Here is a 19109-nt window from a genome sequence, read left to right on the forward strand (position 1 = left end):
CTCAATTCGCAGACACGGTAGTCAGACGCTTCTGATGCATTAAGAAGCTTTGGTGTTTTAAATTCCATTGATATCTCTATCAATTAGTGCTAGAACAATTTCTGTAGCACGATAAGTGCATGGGGTGGTAAAATTACTAGTAGTACGAAGTACATGATTGAGTGTTCCGGAACTCATCTAGACCTCTAGGGAACTTTATCTGTTCTGGGAACCTGAGTCCAGGAGTCCAATGCAGCCACAGCGACTCGAACATAGCATTTGAGAGCGCCGAGGATACTGTATTAGCATTCGATCATGCTCGGATAACACCTTACCCAAGCACATTCGCTCATCACTAATCATTATCCCAAAAAAAAAAAAGTGATTGCACCCTTCCTGATTTCCTATTCTTTTGCTAGTTTGCCACACTTTAATGTTTCAGATGATCAAAACTAATTTAAATATTAAACAAAGATAACACAAGTAAACACAAAATGCAGTTTTAAATGAAGGTCTAATTAAGGGAAAAAGAAACCAAACCTACAGGACCCTGTGTAAAAAAAGTGTATGCCCCTTACTCCTTAAAACAAAAACTAACTATGGTTTATCAGATCTTTGGGAAGCTGAGTTAAAGGGAACCTGTCACCTGAATTTGGCGTGACCGGTTTTCGGTAATATGGGCGGAGTTTTCGGGTGTTTGATTTACCCTTTCCTTACCCGCTGGCTGCATGCTGGCCACAATATTGGATTGAAACTCCGTCCATATGACCGAAAACCGGTCACGCCAAATTCAGGTGACAGGTTCTCTTTAAAATTCCATAGCCCCATGCAAGCATAATTACTGCCACACCTGTTCTCAAAGATCACTTAAATAGGACCTGCCTGACAAAATGAAGCAGACCAAAAGATCCTATAAAGCTAGGCATCATGACGCGATCCAAAGAAATTCTGGAACAAATGAGAAACAGAGTAATTGAGGTCTATCAGCCTGGAAAAGGTTATAAATCCATTTCTAAAGGTTTGGTACTCCAGGGAACCTGTCACAGGTGTGTCAGACAGTCATTCTGGATCCCACTGTAGAAGGTCATTGCTCTGCAGGCACCGTCTGGATTTTGCAGCTATGCTGTGGAGTGATATCCTTCTCTCTCTAGGACCTAGCTGTGATTTCCACCATCTGCTGTTTATTAACACACCCTTTGCTGGATGTTTAAATACCTTTAGTCCTTCAGCAAGGCGCCGCTGACAGTTCTATTTCCCTCTGTCTGGTTGGAAGTACTAGTATTTGACTAGCCCCTCTTGGAGTTCTCTTAGAGGATAGCAGGCGTGATCTCTTTGGTGTCTTCTCAAGCTAAGTATATTCCCTCGTTTGTTTACCTTGTCTTTCATTGTCGTGATGGCCGATTAGTGCTCAGCTCGAACCCTCCCTATCCAGGACTTATCGCTAAGGACAGTCAGGGATTAGGCTCCTGTTCAGCGATAGGTGCGGAACCTATTTAATGATGTTAGAGGAGACAGGTTGTTGTCAGATCTGCCTAGGGGTCTCCACTTCCCCCTTTCCTAGTGTTTGGGCTTCCCCACTCCCTTCCCGTTGTTGTGCACCTAACTTCCCAGTCACCCAGCGTGACAGAACCACAGTTAGAACCACAAATGGCGAAAACATGAAACAGTGGTGAACTTTCCCAGGAGCAGCTGGTTGACCAAAATTACCCCATGAGCGCAGCGACGACTCATCCAAGAGGTCACAAAAGACCCCACAACAACATCCAAAGGACTGCAGGCCTCACTTGCCTCAGTTAAGGTCTTAAAGGGAACCTGTCACCCCGTTTTTTCAGATTGAGCTATAAATACTGTTAAATAGGGCCTGCGCTGTGCGTTACTATAGTGTATGTAGTGTACCCTTATTCCCCATGTATGCTGAGAAATACATTACCAAAGTCGCCGTTTTCGCCTGTCAAGTTTGCATCTCGGCTTTGGGAAAATGGCCGCCGCGATCTCTAATGCGCACGCGCGGCAACCCGCGGCCATTTTCCTGAAGCCCCGTGCAGCAGAGCACTCCATCTGCGCACGCGCGGCCCCAGGAAGATGGCCGCCCCCACCGATGCAAGGGATTACAGCGCAGATCGCGCGCTGTGTCTTCACGTGGGCGCAGGGAATTCGGACCTTGGACATGCGCACACCACTACGCCACCAACGGAAAGCTGGGGAAGAAAAGAGCGCTGTGAACACGCCCACCTGACCAGACCAGCCTTATTGACAGGCGAAAACGGCGACTTTGGTAATGTATTTCTCAGCATACATGGGGAATCAGGGTACACTACATACACTATAGTAACGCACAGCGCAGGCCCTATTTAACAGTATTTATAGCTCAATCTGAAAAAACGGGGTGACAGGTTCCCTTTAAGGTCAGTGTTTATGACTCCACTGTAAGAAATAGACTGGGCAAAAATGGCCTGCATGGCAGAGTTCCAAGAATAAAACCACTGCTGAGTAATAAGAACATAAAGGCTTGTCTCAGTGTTGCCAGAAAACATACTGATGATCCCCACAAATTTTGGAGAATACTCTGTGGACTGAAGAGAAAGGTGAACGTCCTATTACATCTGCGTAGAAGTAACACAGCATTTCAGAAAAGGAACTTCATACCAACAGTAAAATATGGTGGTTGTGATAGTGTGATGGTCTGGGGCTGTTTTGCTGCTTCAGGACCCGGAAGACTTGCTGTGGTAAATGAAACCATGAATTCTGCTGTCTACCAAAATATCCTGAAGGAGAATGTCCAACCATCTGCGCACTTGGGTCATGCAGCAGGACAATAATCCAAAACACACCAGCAAGTTCATCTCTGAATGGCAATGTGGCTGAATTACAACAATTCTACAAAAAGGAGTGTGTCAAAATTCCTCCAGAGTGTTGAAAAAGACTCATTGCCAGTTATCGCAAACACTTGATTGCAGTTGTTTGCTAAGGGTGACCCAACCAGTCATTAGGTTTAGGGGGCAATCCCTTTTTTCACACAGGGCCCTGTAGGTATGGATTTCTTTTTTCCTTCATAATATAGACCTTCATATAAAAACTGCATTTTGTGTTATCTTTGTCTAATATTAAAATTTGTTTGGTGATCTGAAACATTTAAGTATGACAAACATGAAAAATAATAGGAAATCAGGAAAGGGGAAGGACTTTTTCACACAACTGTATATTGCAGGAAAGCAAGGTAGTCTATGGTAAAAATCCTAGCTCTGCAGGTCTTGATTAGAGGGCAAGTTCAGTGTTTTATATAGCACCAGGAAGTGTGCTGTTAGGGGGAATCAGTTCATTGCTGACCAAAACTGAGCAAGGAGCAGTGTTTGAGGGCTACACCTAGCCCTCAGACAGTAAACCCAAGAGAAAGCCAGATGTGTAACTGGACGGGCAAGCCTGTTCTTTCATATGGACGTTTTTGTTTTTCCTTTGCTTGACTTTATGCTAGAGGAAGGTTGTATATTTTGCTTTATGCTGGAAGTGTAAGGCTATGTGCACACATTGCAGATTTTTTGCGTTTTTTTAGCGTTTTTGCACTATAAAAACGCTATAAAACCGCAAATAATCTGCATACATTAAGCATCCCATCATTTATAATGGAATCCGCAAATTCTGTGCACATGATGTGCGTTTTTCCGCATGAAAAACGCATTGCGGAAAAATAATGAACTTGTTCATTAATTTTGCTTTTTTTTTCGCGGATTTCCCACTGTCTAATGCATTGGGAAATGTCCGGGAAAAAACGTGCAAAAACTGTGCAAAAACCGCGCAAAAAACCGCGCAAAAAAAACGCATGCGGATTTCATGCGGAAATCTGGCAGAAATGTCCGGATTTCCACAGGAATTTTCTGCATGAATTCCTGAACGTGTGCACATAGCCTTAGGGCTACCCTTCACAACAGCAAAACAAAAGGGCGGAAACTGAAAAGCATTCAGATGGCTTCCATGTAAATATCATATAATGTATACGTTTGTTACTTTATGGCCATGATACATGGCTTTGGTGGATGCCGTCCATCATAGATACATCTCCCATAGACTCCCATGGTAATTAATAGAAATGCATGTTTTTAATGAATACATTTTACTGGATGACGCCAGATTGTATTGAATTAGTATCATGACAAATAGTATATAGCCATGCTTGCGAAAAGTTAAATGCCATGGCATCTGCACCTTGGCAGTATTGGGTATGAACACTAGGTCACAATTACTTGAAGAATTGCAGTGTGGGCCATATACTTTGCAACTATTCTTTAACTTTTATAACAGCTATAACTATTATGTCATTTTTTTCCAACAGGAAATGTGTATTTCTTTTAGTATTGATTTAAAGCTGAGAAGAAAAAAAAAGACTACTGAAAGTTGCCCTATTACTTTGCTACAAAATCTTGATTGTCCTATTGCTAATAACTTTCTGCAGATTCACACCGTAGACTGAGTTGGAGTCGAGGGCCAGTGGACGGATAAGTTGCAGGATTCCGAGTAGACCTACAACAGGAGTTAGGTGATCACAGGGAGGGAGCTCCTAGGTGAGAACTGATTGGCCAATATTTACAAATACCCCCGTTAATCATTTCACTTGCTAAAAGGAACCAGTTCTTACCCTTCTGGAGTCCACTGCAGCATACATAATGTCCATCCACCCCTTAAAAGTAGCCTAAGAAAGATAATATTAGATTAAGATTATAATATCAATATACTATATAATGTAAATATACAACAAATTATACAGATCAAGCTGCTGAAGAGCAGGAATGACACCACTATGGATCACATTAATATGATATAATGCATGCAAAAGAACAAAACACACAAAAATTCACTTGGGACTGAAAAATGAATTTACTATGTTTATGGTTATAGCTATGAAAAGACAATAACGACGTAAAGACGTGGCTTACTACTTGAAGCAAGGCAAGGTATCCGGCCCCAACGTTGTCAAAGTTGATTTTCACATTTTTCCATCGGACTTCTGTGTAGTTTTGGTTTATCAGGTTATCACACTCCGTAAAGTTGTTGACTTCTTCTATTAGGAACCGGTCTTCCGCCGTCTCATTGTAACAGTAGTAGTATTTGCCAGCGAACAAGTTGACCCCCATGATACTAAAAATCAGCCAGAATATAAGGCAGACCAGCAATACATTCATAATGGAAGGGATTGCACCAACCAAAGCGTTGACTACTACCTGTATTGGAAGGAGAGAACAGCATTGTAGTAAAACAATCGCATTTCTTCACCACATCTGATCTTACATGGGAATGGTTAAAATTAAAGGCCACCTACAGCTGTACATTACTTCATCAGTATGCTGAGAAGTAGAATACACTAGGTGAATGTAACAAAATATTGCTACGGCAGGGATAATAAAGATGCGCAAGAAGTCCTACATTTTAGGAAACAATAGATTATCCTTTGAAATCACTACTCATGGATAAGCTGGTCTCATGTGATTGTTGAATAATTCTTGGTATCAGTGGCCTTTAGATGGACATTCCCAAATATTGGCAAAGCATTCGTTAAGACGCAGAAGTGGACAGTGTCCATACAGAGCGCATTGGTGACTACGCAGGTTATATATGCCTCAGGCAGCTGGCCGAGCATGCATTTAATGCAAGCTCAAGTTGTAAAAAGCCATATTCCCTCCTCTAAATCACAAAGACTCGTTTTTAGATCACACCGAGGTGTTGCAAGAGTTTGTAGCCATCAGTTACCTCTTCCACTAAAGTTATAGTCAATTTATGCATTTAGTATTAAAAGCAGAGTGGAATAAGCCGTGAAATAACTATACGGCTGAAGTCACATTTATCTGACCATTTACAAAGACATATAAAATGTGAACAACTTCACAAACACATTGTACTTCGGGGCGATTAGTTGGTCTGGCTTGATCACGATACCTAGTTCTGCAGTGATAATCACTTGCTGGTAAAACACTGATTGTATTAAAACTACAGAAAGCTGCTGGGCAAGTGACACATCCTTGGAATCCCGTACTTTATGCTGCTCACAGATTAAATAGCAAAAATCTACTCACAGTTTCCCTATAAAAATCAGCTAAAATAGTATAGAAAGAAGTAGACAAGCTGGCAGTATGGGCAAGAACGTGGCAAATACATTTTAAAGTTGATAAATGTTAAGTAATGTATCTAGATAGTTGTAATACTAGTAATGCATATATATTAGATAGAATGAAACTGGGCATAACAGAACAAGAGAAGGACTTAAGTATTGTGGTTTAACGTAAGCTAACCAGCAGTACTCAATGTCAGTCAGCAGCTGCGAAAGCTGGTATGTCTAATAAGTGATAAAAACAGCGATATTCAAAGTAATATTATCCCTCGGTAAATTTTTTGTAAGGCCACCTGCCAAAGGCAGGGACTATATTATAACAAGAAAAATTTGGAAATAGGCACCTTAGGTGCGATCTTGTATATTAGATCATAAAATTGAGATCTAACTTATTTTTTAAAGAACTCAGGGACATTGTTTATGTATTGAGGAGAGGTAAATTAGGTATCAATATAGGAAAGAATTCTTTACAGTTAAGAATACTCAAACTATGGGATGTCCTACCCCGAGAAGCCATAAGGGGTAAATGCTTACATAATGGTAAATGGCATTGGGGGTACAATTACTTTATGGATATTTTTTTTCACCCTCTGTAAGATGTAACTCAGGAGCAGTAACCAACAAAGCTGCAAAGTTACTCAACCTTATCTATCAGTCTTAGACATGCTAAAAGGGGGATTCTAGCTAGTATCTATTAAAAATCAGGCTCAAAATGCTGAAAAAATATAAAAGTCGTATTTATCTCGTATATCCTACAATGGTCTCATTCTGATCTTTCCTGAAATGAAGTTCTGCCAATCACTGGCTGTGACAATTCATTCATTTCTGGTGAGTAGAAATGGGCCATGAAGCAAAGACCAACAGGGAATCTAGAGCGCCTCAGAAGAGTGTCAATGAGGCGAGCACAACGCTTTAAAAAATGTTTGGAAGCACTTGTGCCAATTATTTTAAAGAAAAATATTAGCCATATAACCTCTTTCCCTGTAAAGTTGTTGCACTCAAACGTTTAGGCCATGTGCACACGATGCGGAATTGGTGCGGATCCGCAGCGGATTTTTCCGCGCAGAAACGCTGCAGTTCCGCAATGTGATTTACAGCACAATGTAAATCAATTGGGGAACAAAAAACCTGTGCTAATAGTGCGGAAAAATCCGCACCGAATCCGCAGCGGATTGAAAAGAAGTGCATGCGGAACTGCAGCGGATTTGAACCCTTCCATGTTTGAAATCCGCAGGGGTAAAATTCGCACAAAATCTGCATCAATTCCGCACAAAATCCGCAGAAAATCTGCATCTGTGGATTCTGCCAGAAGATGCGGATTTGGTGCAGAAAATTCTGTTCCCCATTCCGCAAAGAGTGCACATAGCCTAATAGTGAACTGAAACTTTATGAAATCGCCCTTTACCTGGAATTATATTTATAGAGTTGTTATTTATCCTGGAAAAATGGAGTCGTATATATTGACCAAACTCATGACCCAATCACTATGGACTCAAAGCCCTGTCCTCTTTAACCAATGACATCCCATTGGCCCAATCCAGTGGTACAACCATAATCTTCAGTAGTGCAGACACTGAAATATATTGCATGACACTAACTATAGCATTTCGTCTATTAGAAGACATTTCATGTTCAAATCTGTTCGGTCAATAGATTTTCAATATTACATGGCAAAGCTGCAATTTTTGAGAAAGTAAGTGGATCCTTCTTCTGTTTCTGTGACCATAGACTGTATTATTTTAATAATTCCACTCTGCATTTAAATGAAATCACCATTTATTGCCATTAACATCTTTAAATTGTCCCGCTTTCCGATCTCTAGGGTGCCACCACAAGAGGGAACATGGCTTTTATGTGACTTTTTGCATTGGCAGTTAGTATATAGCATGCATGTTTCATTGCATTAATATCACTTTAATGAAAAAAAATAGAGACATGGTAGTTCTTTCTGAGATTAAGTTAACATGGCGCTGAGAACACAAAGAACTACAGAACATCTAATGATTCAAAGCTTGCACGTCACATGCTTTCTATCATTAACTGTGCCCATTTTATCAACCGAGTAACTAAATAACAATATCATACGGATAAAAGAGTGGTGGAGCAGATATGAGGTTCACATAAAGCAGGCCTCGTTGATGACTTACACTTCTTACAATATCACACTTCAACCTGGTTTACTATACTATCATCAAAAGTGGAGAATGAAAGTCTGGATCCTCGTGATAAATACCTGTCCCTGTCCCAGTAATAATGCCCATGATGACACCCAACTATTTCTAGTATTTTTTTTTTGGAGTCTTTCTCCTTCCTCTCCCCCCTTGTTTGCATTTCCTTGAATAAAAGAGATGCATGGGATGGAAACACAGTTCAAGATCTCAATTCATGTTGTTCTCCATAAAACCTATAGTGAAATCTGCCGTTCTTTATGACAAACCAATGACATCTTCAGAGATGCATGTCATGTCAACTTGAACGGTCAAGGCCAACTAAACCCCTTGATCAAGCAGGGAAAGCCATTCTCTCCAATGATGGAGATGTGTATGCCAAGTATCCAGCAACAGATAAGTTTTATCCAGTGGAGAACTTGACTTAGGGGCCTGAAGCACAATCTATCCTGTCTCAGTCCAAAGTATTGCAATGAAAGCAAAATCAAAGGAAAGTCTTTACTTGAAGTGCTTTATCCTATTGGCTCGCAAAATCAAGATGGTCCCGGCCCTCACATACAGGTTTTTATCAACAGTTGTTGAAAGTTTTGGATGCACTGAAACACATCTGATTTTCTTGAATAAAAGAATAAGGAAAAAACCTATATACGAGTGTCGGGACCTTCCTGATTTCGCATTATGTATTTTTCCACATGCACCACTACCACCAGTGGAGTGACGATTGGATTACTTTTCCTGTTGGCTGTTGATTGTTCCTCTTAACTGTCTGACCTGATTGTATTCCTGTAGGTCTGTGTCTGTAGCTGTTGGCCTGCTTTGTATGACGATGACAACAATTGAACCATGGGAGGTATAAGATCTGAAGAGGTTCTTCACTGGTTCATTTGTCATGCTATTAACCTTGTCACCTTTTCCATTTTTTCCTCCCCTTTTTCCAAGAGCCATAATTTTTTTTACTTTTCTGGCCATATAGCCATATCAGGTCTTGCTTTTTGCGGTACGAGTTGTCCTTTTAATGCCGTCATTCATTTTACCATTATAATGTACTGGAAAATAGGAAAAATATTCCAAGTGTGTTGAAATTGCCAAAAAAGTACAATTCCACAACTGTTTTCTGTTTTTGTTATTTACCATGTTCACGGTAAAACTGACTTGGTAAAATGACTCTCCTGGTCATTAATAGTACGCAGATACTAAACACATATAGTTTTGTTTTATTTAGGTGGTGAAAAAACATTTAGAAATCGTAATGACAAGCATTGGGGTCATCAGCAGACCCCTGTCTGTCATGTCAACCCATCAGCGCCCAGCAATCACAAAAGTGACGCCAATGGGCAGGATGAATGACGCACTTGCGGCCAGTGCATGTTAAGTCCTGCTATGAGTGATGGACAGCAGAATTTAACTGGTTAAAAGCTGCAGGCCGAGCACCGCTCCACCCATAGCTCTAGAAGCACTTGATGGCTGATTAAATTAGCCCTCAAGTGAGGGGAAAGATGTGGGCTCAGTGTTCAAACTCACAACAAAGACACATTCCCTTTGACGTAAATATATGTCAAAGGTAGTGATGGGGTTAAATAAGTTATGTCCTACTGCTAAGTTATCTACCTTTAGGGACCAATTCATCAAGACCTGCATTTAACACACCAGTCTTGATGAGGGGGTGTGCTTGAGTCAGGCATTCCTGATTCATGAAGAGGTGCACACAACTTCATGAATCTGGAGAGTCTGACAAAGGACATGCGCCTCTGTGCGCTACGCTACAGATCTCATTCCAGTCAGGTATTAGAGATTTCTGCTGTATGGAAGTGCACAGCTTGTCAAGGATGAGACAAGCTATGGCGTCCACCCTCGCCCTGCCCCCAACCCACCGATTCTTTCAGAACTGTGACAGACTGGTGTGAAAATGCCAAAATTCACAAAATGTAGACATAACTCTGAGTTGCGCCTAAATTTTGCAACTTTTCAAAGCTTTTAAGCCAGACTTTGTGCCCTTAGTATATAACATGTTCAACTGTTATATAATTTGTGTATAATGAATTTTCGGGGTGGTGGTTCTCTTTTCTGTCTCCCAACATGCAAAGAAAAACACACCGCGGGCTCCATGAAGCTGGGTGATGTTGTAGTTCTCAACCATGACAACATTGAAGACATCATATATGCCATTGTATAACAATTTTCGGGACCGATTGATAAGATGGGGAGTCTATAAATTAGTAGGGACGCAATTAATGGCATTTCAGTAAGTGAAAAAAGTAACGCGTAGCACCCAGTAATTTACTCTGGAAAAGACCAGAAAAAGTGCTGAGGGCATGTGCCCTGTGTGAGGCAGTGACCGGTGTCATGTGAGGGTCGCTATGTGTCCCCCAGGATGCGCACAGAGGCATATTGAGGCCGCGGGAGTGCACTGCAATGATTGCAATGCATGGGCTTTTATTTTTTAAATGGACTACGGCCACAAGTTCCTCATAAAAAACCCTGCAGCAGAGGGTTGGGTCGGTCAGTTTGGTTTTGAAAGCATGCAGAGCAAAAGGTTCTGCAGAGTCCAAACTGTGTTAAGCAACACAGAGCCAAAAGGCCTGAAAACCGCTCAGCGTACTTGGCGGTGCAGTCGCCTATGGCAACAGGTCCAGGTTACGGGCTATCCTGTTTTCCGTCTCTGATCTGGAGGATACCTTTGGAGTTCCAGGGTAGGTTTCTTTGGACTTTAAAAGACTTTGTTTTTAATTTTCCTGGGTCACTGCCTGTCTGTCACACTGTACACTACACCCGGGAAAATGGGAATCACTTCATGGAGCTGAGAGAGAGATGTCCTACTAAAAGGAAATGTAGAGACTGGCAAACACTAACCATAGTATTAAATGAATACACAGGTGCAAGTATGCTGTGGCTGCAGTACAAGCATTTATATGTATGCAAATATTATACAACAGCACTCTGCAAACATTATATACATGCAGTCCACGATTGCTATACATGTAAAAAGATGCAGTACTTTGGGCACATTTTGCACAAAGTGTGTAGGCCCATCTGCCAAGGACAAGGTAATCTCTGTTAGATGGTACCCTACACTAAAGACCCATCTCTGTCTGTGTCTAGGCCTCATGTGAACGGGTGAAGCCTAGGATCAAGCTTGACTTTAAGAATAACAGACTTGGAAAGATGGTTGGATCCTATGCTTTCCCATAGGATTTACTTGAGGACAAGAACCCAACAAAATTCGCTTTGTATTTGGAAGATAGACCCAAGTGGTGATGGTTGAATATACAGTATATATATATATATAATGTTTGCAGGGGGTGGTTTCATAGTGTTTGTAAATTGATGTCCTATTAAACATGCATGTCTTCTGGAGAAGCTGAGGGGCATGGAGGTGCACAGGATACCAAATCCTATCGCCTGATAAAAGGAGAAACATATCATTCCCTACGGCTGGTTTTACATTTGCGGTTGTATCCGCAGCGTATCGTCCACAATTGCAAACGCATGCAAAAGCATGATAACGCAGCGTCTTTTATTCGCATCAGCTTACGCATGACGGCAAAAAAAAGCAGCGTTGTATGCGTTTTTACAGGCGTTTGCGCTTTTTATGCGCATGTGTTTGATATTTCCAGGAGGGCGTGTCTCAATGGGCATGTCTAAATCAGTTCCTGGACATGCGCAGTCCAAAGTACGCAAGCGCATCGTACGCGTGCATACGCAAAGACATCATACGCATGTGTTCCCATAGACAATGATCTGTTTTTTAACACACTCATGCGCATGCCTGCGCATATTTGACGGAAATTTACCGTCTCAAAAATTCCAACACAGTGCGTTCTCCGCGCCTTGCTGAACACGGCGAAAAAATGCATGCGTAAGCAAACGCGGGCAAATGCATGCACCTGCATCTACAATGTTAAAGATTGGAAATCAAGACGCAAGCAGATGTATGCGTCAGAAACGCTGTGGACACAACCGAAAATGTGAAACCAGCCTAAGAGTGCTTTCACATTGCATTTAGTTACACGTTCTTGGGTCCTGCTGTAGATTATGTCTGAACCCCGCGCAAAATGGGATTTGGAAGTATGCGCTGACGGGGCCATAGACTATAATGGTGCCAGCAGAGCGAATGTGTGCTCTCCCGTGCATCATGTTCGGGATTATACGCCTACTGGAGGCGGACACCCAAACGCAGTCTACTACGAGAGTTTTGCTCACTCATTGGGTGATCTGCAGATTGTTTACAAAGCAAGATAATAGTAAAATGAGCGTTTTTAACAGTGCCCTTTCACGATTATCTTGCAAAGTAAAGTACTACAGCAGGTTTTAGATCTCCTGGAGTAGTCTGGGGATAGACCTATGTATATGCCCATGGAGAAAGCGAGCATAAATCCAACCAAGTAGTAGTGAGGGAAAGGCGGCATACAGTGTAGTGTGCCATGAAAGGCTTAATAATGAAGGGTTTTGCAGACTTTCTATCCTGGTAGACCTGAGATTGGGCATGAAAATACGCTGCTGCATGTTGGGCTGGGCAGTAGCCGATGGCATGGTCCGATGGCAAGAAATGATCATCATTTGTCTTATTCTAATTAATACAACATGTGCACGATACTTTCTAGGTTTCAGACTGATTCCTGGACAACTTTCCTATGTCAGATCGCTTAGAAAAAAGGGGCCACACAACCCCTATACGATAGATTTGTGACTTGTTTTGTATTTGTTTTTAAAGTCTTCTGCTACCAACACAAAAAATTACTGTAACACAGGTGAACTTTGCACGATGGCCGACTATTCTTTAAAGAGAATGTGCTTTTACTAGGTGGCACTCTGCTAAAGAGAAACTATAGAAAAGGCTTCTGACAACTCCTTTAAAACATGACATACCTACCAATAGCTAGTACATGACTATCCCGTACAAGCAAAAGTAATCAGTATTAACCTTACATGACAGCTGGGATTCAGCCTGCAGGCACAATCAGCAAACACAAGCATTGTTTGCATAACCCTGGATTCTTTCAATGTATCTCTGATAAAGCAGTTCTCATAACCACGGTACATTAAATTACAGAAATGCTATTATTGACATATCCTAATATAATTAGCGGCTCTATACTGGAACTTCATTTCTGTGACAGTATTATAGTAGCGCAGTGCATGGATTTCCATGATATTGTTGTGTCTATAGACAAAAAAAATGATGGCTTGCTGTAGATAATAGGTAGATTTACAGGGATAAACCAAAAATATAATTTTTCACTTTAGGAATAGAAACTTAAATAAACATGCAGGGTTTTATACAGAAGGAGAAGGAGGCAGCAGCTGAGTTTGTTTTCTATCTATTACATTTAAGGAGGACTTTTGCTCATTCTATAGGCACAAACTGGTAAAGGATACATTTCTGGTAAGTTAATATAAAAATCTTGACAACTTCTAGATATGGCACTAACAATAGAAGCAGATCTGAAATCAATGCTTCTTCCTGACCCTACTTTTTGTGGTGTATCTGGAAGAACTAATGCACAGTGATCATGCAAAAGCATCGACAATTTCAATGCAGTTTGGGTGTAAATTCAAAAGTGTAAAAACAATTCTATCAGTCTTCTAATTGCTGATGCATTGTTTGGGTCAGGCTTGGCCCACGCTACTTATTATTATTATTTATTGTTATAGCGCCATTTATTCCATGGTGCTTTACATGTAAGGAGGGGTAACATTCAGTTAGTCAAGCTGAAACCAGCGCTTGCATCTAAACAATCTACTTTTGAGATGTCCACGAGGTGTGTTTCTCAATACCATTTACTGCAGAAATTGGATTACGGTGCAAAGTATTTAAGGAAGCATTCAAACAAATAGTGGTAATAATCTGATATGGTTCCTACAGCCAGAGTAATAGCAAAGGGCACCATAAAGCAAAGAAAGAGAACGAAAAAGAGAAGTGGCAGGAAGTGAAAAAGCTTCGTTGTCGGACAAGCCTTCCAGTCTTCATAAGACTGGACTGAGAACAACAAGGTGCAGCAAGATGAATTAAACCAACGTGTGAAAGTCTCTTTAATTGGATGATTAGACAAATTATCTCTTCTATCTTGAACAAAGACGAGGTTCTTTAAATTTCTGCAATCTACACCCAGTTACCCAGATAATATACAAAACTACTTATGAAGATGGGTTGCAAAGGGTTCAAATTCCTCTTCTTTGCACCTGGTGATTCTCCCTATAGATATATAGCAGGGAAACCATCTGGGTGCTGAAGACAAGCCAGGCCACATGAGAACAGCCAATGTTACGATGTACTACGGATGATATGTCATTGTTGGCCAGTATCGATGTGATGAGGCAGCTGAATGCGTCTCCCTTGTTTGAGCAGAGGGTGCAGGGGTAAGGAATCAGCAGCTGCATCATGAAGTCTGAATTTCAATCCAGTTTGATCAGTTCTAGCATGCTTTAAACTGCTCCGTACGCATGCAGAAGGATCAGCTGCTTTCAGCATCTTACCCTCATCCCTTCAAATCGTGACAAGGCTCTTAGGGGTCTCAAAGCTCTTAAGGTCCTAAGGGACTTAATGGCACCTAGTTCCGAGTAGCCCAAGGCATTAGCTATAAGGCTTACTAAAGAGACCTACACAGAAACAGAAAAGCAAAGAGAGGTTCCAGACTGTTAGAATGAAAGCCTAACACTGATCAAACAGCCTGGATTCAAGACTGGTGGCCCCAGCTGTCTAAGTCACGTGACAGAAGCAACCTGGAAGGAAACGTGGTTGAAAAGGCGTTAGCACGGGAAGGAGAAATATATGAGAGTGAAGCAGGAACCACAAGGGTAGACATAAAAGCCTGTTGACAAAATTCTTACCCTGGCCCATCACCGGCTCCTGGGTACAGCTGCTCCCATTAAATTAAGCCACACAAATTAAAGGTACCTGTGAGAAAGAATACAAATAAACATATACAGGACAGGCCTCCTAAAAATACGGCAGATAGAGGTCTAGTAGCTAAACCGGTGTCATGATAAATCCTAGTCTCTTCGTTTTCTGCTGGTATGTTTATTTTAATAGGGATGATAGGCATTAAACTGTTATCAAAACTGGGCAACTGATATACATACAAGAAACCACCCAAAAGCAGAGGAAGGAAGAATAGCGGCAAAGAGCAGTGACCCAACACAACTACCTTCTCTAAGCTGCTACGTTTATCCATCTAATGTGTCTTATAGAGAAGTATTGTCACCAAGTTACTTTTTGTGCTAAAGAGACTGGTCTTTCTTAAGGGCTTGGCATTCTCGGCAGAGTAAGACCTGTGGGACATAAATACAAAATACAAGTTGTCCTGTAAAATGGGAAATGCTTGGTTAATACAACAGTTTACAGCTCATGATTCTGAATATAAGATATATTAGTAAGAATTAGTGGAATTTACACTCACTAAGGCAAATAACGCACAGCCAAAGGATATGTATTATTCCGTAAAATTATTCTCGTATACCCCAAAAGTGCTACAAAGAGCGTGACACGATTCTTATTCCACACACATCCACAGCATCCATACAACGGGATGTCATTTTCTATTATACATAAGCTGACCAATTAGGATATGTTCACACAGAGTTGTTTGCTACATAATCTGCAACGAAATCCAAGAGAAAGTACCTACAAGCCAACGTTCAATGTTCTCAATGGGAAATCCACATTGCTGATCATATAGCTGGGGAGGATCCCACATGGCGGAATCTCACACGTCAGTAACAGTCACAGGTGGATTAGCCCCTGCAATAGGCTAACGCTCACACAGACCCGCTGCAAATCCGTGGCAGAAATCCACGACCTTAATTTCTGAGGCGGATTTTGTAGACTTCCAACTGCATAAACCCTCCATGTGAACATACCCTGATTAGGTTCTATAACATTTGTCCAGAATGCTTACAGCTTATATTTTTACATCTGTAAATATTGTGCTCGCTTGTCTTGTTCTAATTCTATGATTAGTGGAAGTTAATGTGATCGCATAACAGTGCTGAACCCTCGCTGAAAAATATCAAATCACCATTTAACAGTCACTCAACTTTTACCATAAATATCAACTGGATGTTTCTTTAAAATAATTATTTTGACTTAACTTATAAAGCAGCTTAGTATTTCCTGCTCAGACATATATATCTGTATACTAGTACTGTGCCTCTGCCACTATTTTATTTTACACTATAAAAGCGCTGTATTTTGGTGCACTTGCCGATAGCTGTGTTTTGCTAGAGGATATATTATTTGTTCAGACAGCTATAAATTACTATAATAAATTACAATTAATTTAAGAATCACTTTAAGTGAACCGGTCAGGCCCTTGATGCTTTTATACTTCCTCCATCACCTTTTCGATGTTTATTCATGTATTCCAGGTATAGGTTCATTTTGTTTTGACACGTATTGGAGCAAATCAACTTCTATTGATCACCTGCCTGAATGGCATTGAACCCGGAATACTTGGGTGAGTCGTGTTCTCACTGAGACTAATCTGGCTTCAGTAGCTGCAGTTACGCCCCCTGGCCATGACTGACAGTCCCGGCCTGTGTCTTCACAGTTTGACCACCTGCCAGGACCTCTCTTCCTCCGTCACAGCTCAGCCCTGCAGTGGGTTATTAGGAGAGGTGTGACAGGGGAACAGCGGTGATAAGAGGGGTGGCAGTGCAGGGACTGTCCATCACGCCCAGTTACAGTGATTGGAACTACAAAACCCAGACTAATCTCAGTGAGTAAATGTCTCACCGGAGTAGTCCTGGTTCACTGTCAAACAGCAAAGTGTTGTATGTAAGTTCATTATTCTCACAAGTGTGCAATTCCGACACAAAATAAAATGTATTAATGGAATACATGAACAAATGGTTAAAAGGTAACAGTCTAAGAGCAGCAGGGGACCTGATAGGGATTCTCCAATTTGAACATTTTTTTGTTTTTACGATCTCCCAACCATAAGCTGATCACTGCTGGGATTTCCAGCAATCGGCAAAATTGTGTGGGGAAAAAAAGCAGTAAAGGTGCATTTATACTGCACGATTATCAGAAACATTAATTTCCAATAATTGCACAGTGTACAAAAGCCATCTATCACTCCACAAACCAAGGGAAAAGATCATCTCACATGACGAACAAGAGTTTTGTTACTTCGAGTGTGATTGCCTTTTGACTTGGTTAGAAGATCATAATTCTTAGCAGCACATCTTCCTGTGTAAATAGAACATGAACTGCTTAGAACAATAATAATAATAATAATCTTTATTATTATTAATTCTTAGCAGCACATCTTCCTGTGTAAATAGAACATGAGCTGATTAGAACAATGGCAGTCTATGTGCACAGGATGATCTATTACTGATCGCTCTGATAATATCTGGAATGCCGTGCGCCTGGTTATAACATGACCACAAACCAGCAAACGTACTGCCGATCGTAAGTCACTTTATGCTGCCGGTTAGCTGGGGTAAGCACAGCTTAAATGTTCTATTCCTCTATAAGTCCTCCATAAGAGTGATGGGAACTTATCAGACAGGTATGACATATCCTGTGGATGAAAAACCCATTTTAAACACTTTGAGTCACTGGCTGAATACTATACCGTAACTTAAACTCAAGAGAAGGTAATTAAAAAATGCACATGAACATTACTTGCCGTAAGATAGGCAGCATTAAAAGGGCTGTTCCTTTGTAGACCTTTATGACATGTCAATTTGTGTGTGTCCTGAGGTTGACACTTCCCAATTTAGAGGGAAGGTGAAGGTGTGAGGGGGCCCGGCTGCCGGATCTGTACTGATCACAGGTCATAAAAGCCTTTTAGGCTGTGTGCACACGATGCGGATTTGCTGCGGATCCGCAGCGGCTTTTTCCGTGCAGAAACGCTGCAGATCCGCACTGTGATTTACAGTACCATGTAAATCAATGTAAAAAAAAAAGTTGTGCAGATGGTGCAGAAAAATCAGTGCGGAATTGCTGCGGATTTAAAAGAAGTGCATGTCACTTCTTTTGTGCGGATCTGCAGCGTTTCTGCACCCCATCCATGATAGAAATCCGCAGTGGCAAAAACTGCAGAAAATCCGCACAAAATCTGCATCAATACCGCACAAAATCCGCCTCAAATCCGCAGCTGCGGATTCTGCCAGGAGATGCGGATTTTGTGCAGAAAATTCTGCACCACTTTTCCTACGTGTGCACATAGCCTTAATGCACCATATACAGTGGGGCAAAAAAGTATTTAGTCAGTCAGCAATAGTGCAAGTTCCACCACTTAAAAAGATGAGAGGCGTCTGTAATTTTCATCATAGGTAGACCTCAACTATGGGAGACAAACTGAGAAAAAAAAATCCAGAAAATCACATTGTCTGTTTTTTTAACATTTTATTTGCATATTATGGTGGAAAATAAGTATTTGGTCAGAAACAAACAATCAAGATTTCTGGCTCTCACAGACCTGTAACTTCTTCTTTAAGAGTCTCCTCTTTCCTCCACTCATTACCTGTAGTAATGGCTCCTGTTTAAACTTGTTATCAGTATAAAAAGACACCTGTGCACACCCTCAAACAGTCTGACTCCAAACTCCACTATGGTGAAGACCAAAGAGCTGTCAAAGGACACCAGAAACAAAATTGTAGCCCTGCACCAGGCTGGGAAGACTGAATCTGCAATAGCCAACCAGCTTAGAGTGAAGAAATCAACAGTGGGAGCAATAATTAGAAAATGGAAGACATACAAGACCACTGATAATCTCCCTCGATCTGGGGCTCCACGCAAAATCCCACCCCGTGGGGTCAGAATGATCACAAGAACGGTGAGCAAAAATCCCAGAACCACGCGGGGGGACCTAGTGAATGAACTGCAGAGAGCTGGGACCAATGTAACAAGGCCTACC

General features: G+C 41.3%; 1 protein-coding gene across 4 annotated transcripts in view; it reads right to left on the bottom strand.

Moving 5' to 3' along the window:
- The window catches only part of SCN8A (sodium voltage-gated channel alpha subunit 8), a 295986-nt gene that overhangs the window by 28984 nt on the left and 247893 nt on the right, over window positions 1–19109 (bottom strand). For 3 of the 4 annotated variants that reach the window (XM_069758645.1, XM_069758642.1, XM_069758643.1), the window contains 3 exons: window positions 14719–14841; window positions 4908–5192; window positions 4610–4663 (listed from right to left, as the gene is read on the bottom strand). In XM_069758645.1, coding sequence (XP_069614746.1) covers window positions 4610–4663; window positions 4908–5192; window positions 14719–14841 — 462 coding nt within the window. The remainder of the gene's footprint in view (window positions 1–4609; window positions 4664–4907; window positions 5193–14718; window positions 14842–19109) is intronic. The other variant, XM_069758644.1, reaches the window with a different exon arrangement.

This window comes from Ranitomeya imitator, chromosome 3, assembly GCF_032444005.1.
Source record: "Ranitomeya imitator isolate aRanImi1 chromosome 3, aRanImi1.pri, whole genome shotgun sequence".
Lineage (NCBI taxonomy): Eukaryota > Metazoa > Chordata > Amphibia > Anura > Dendrobatidae > Ranitomeya > Ranitomeya imitator.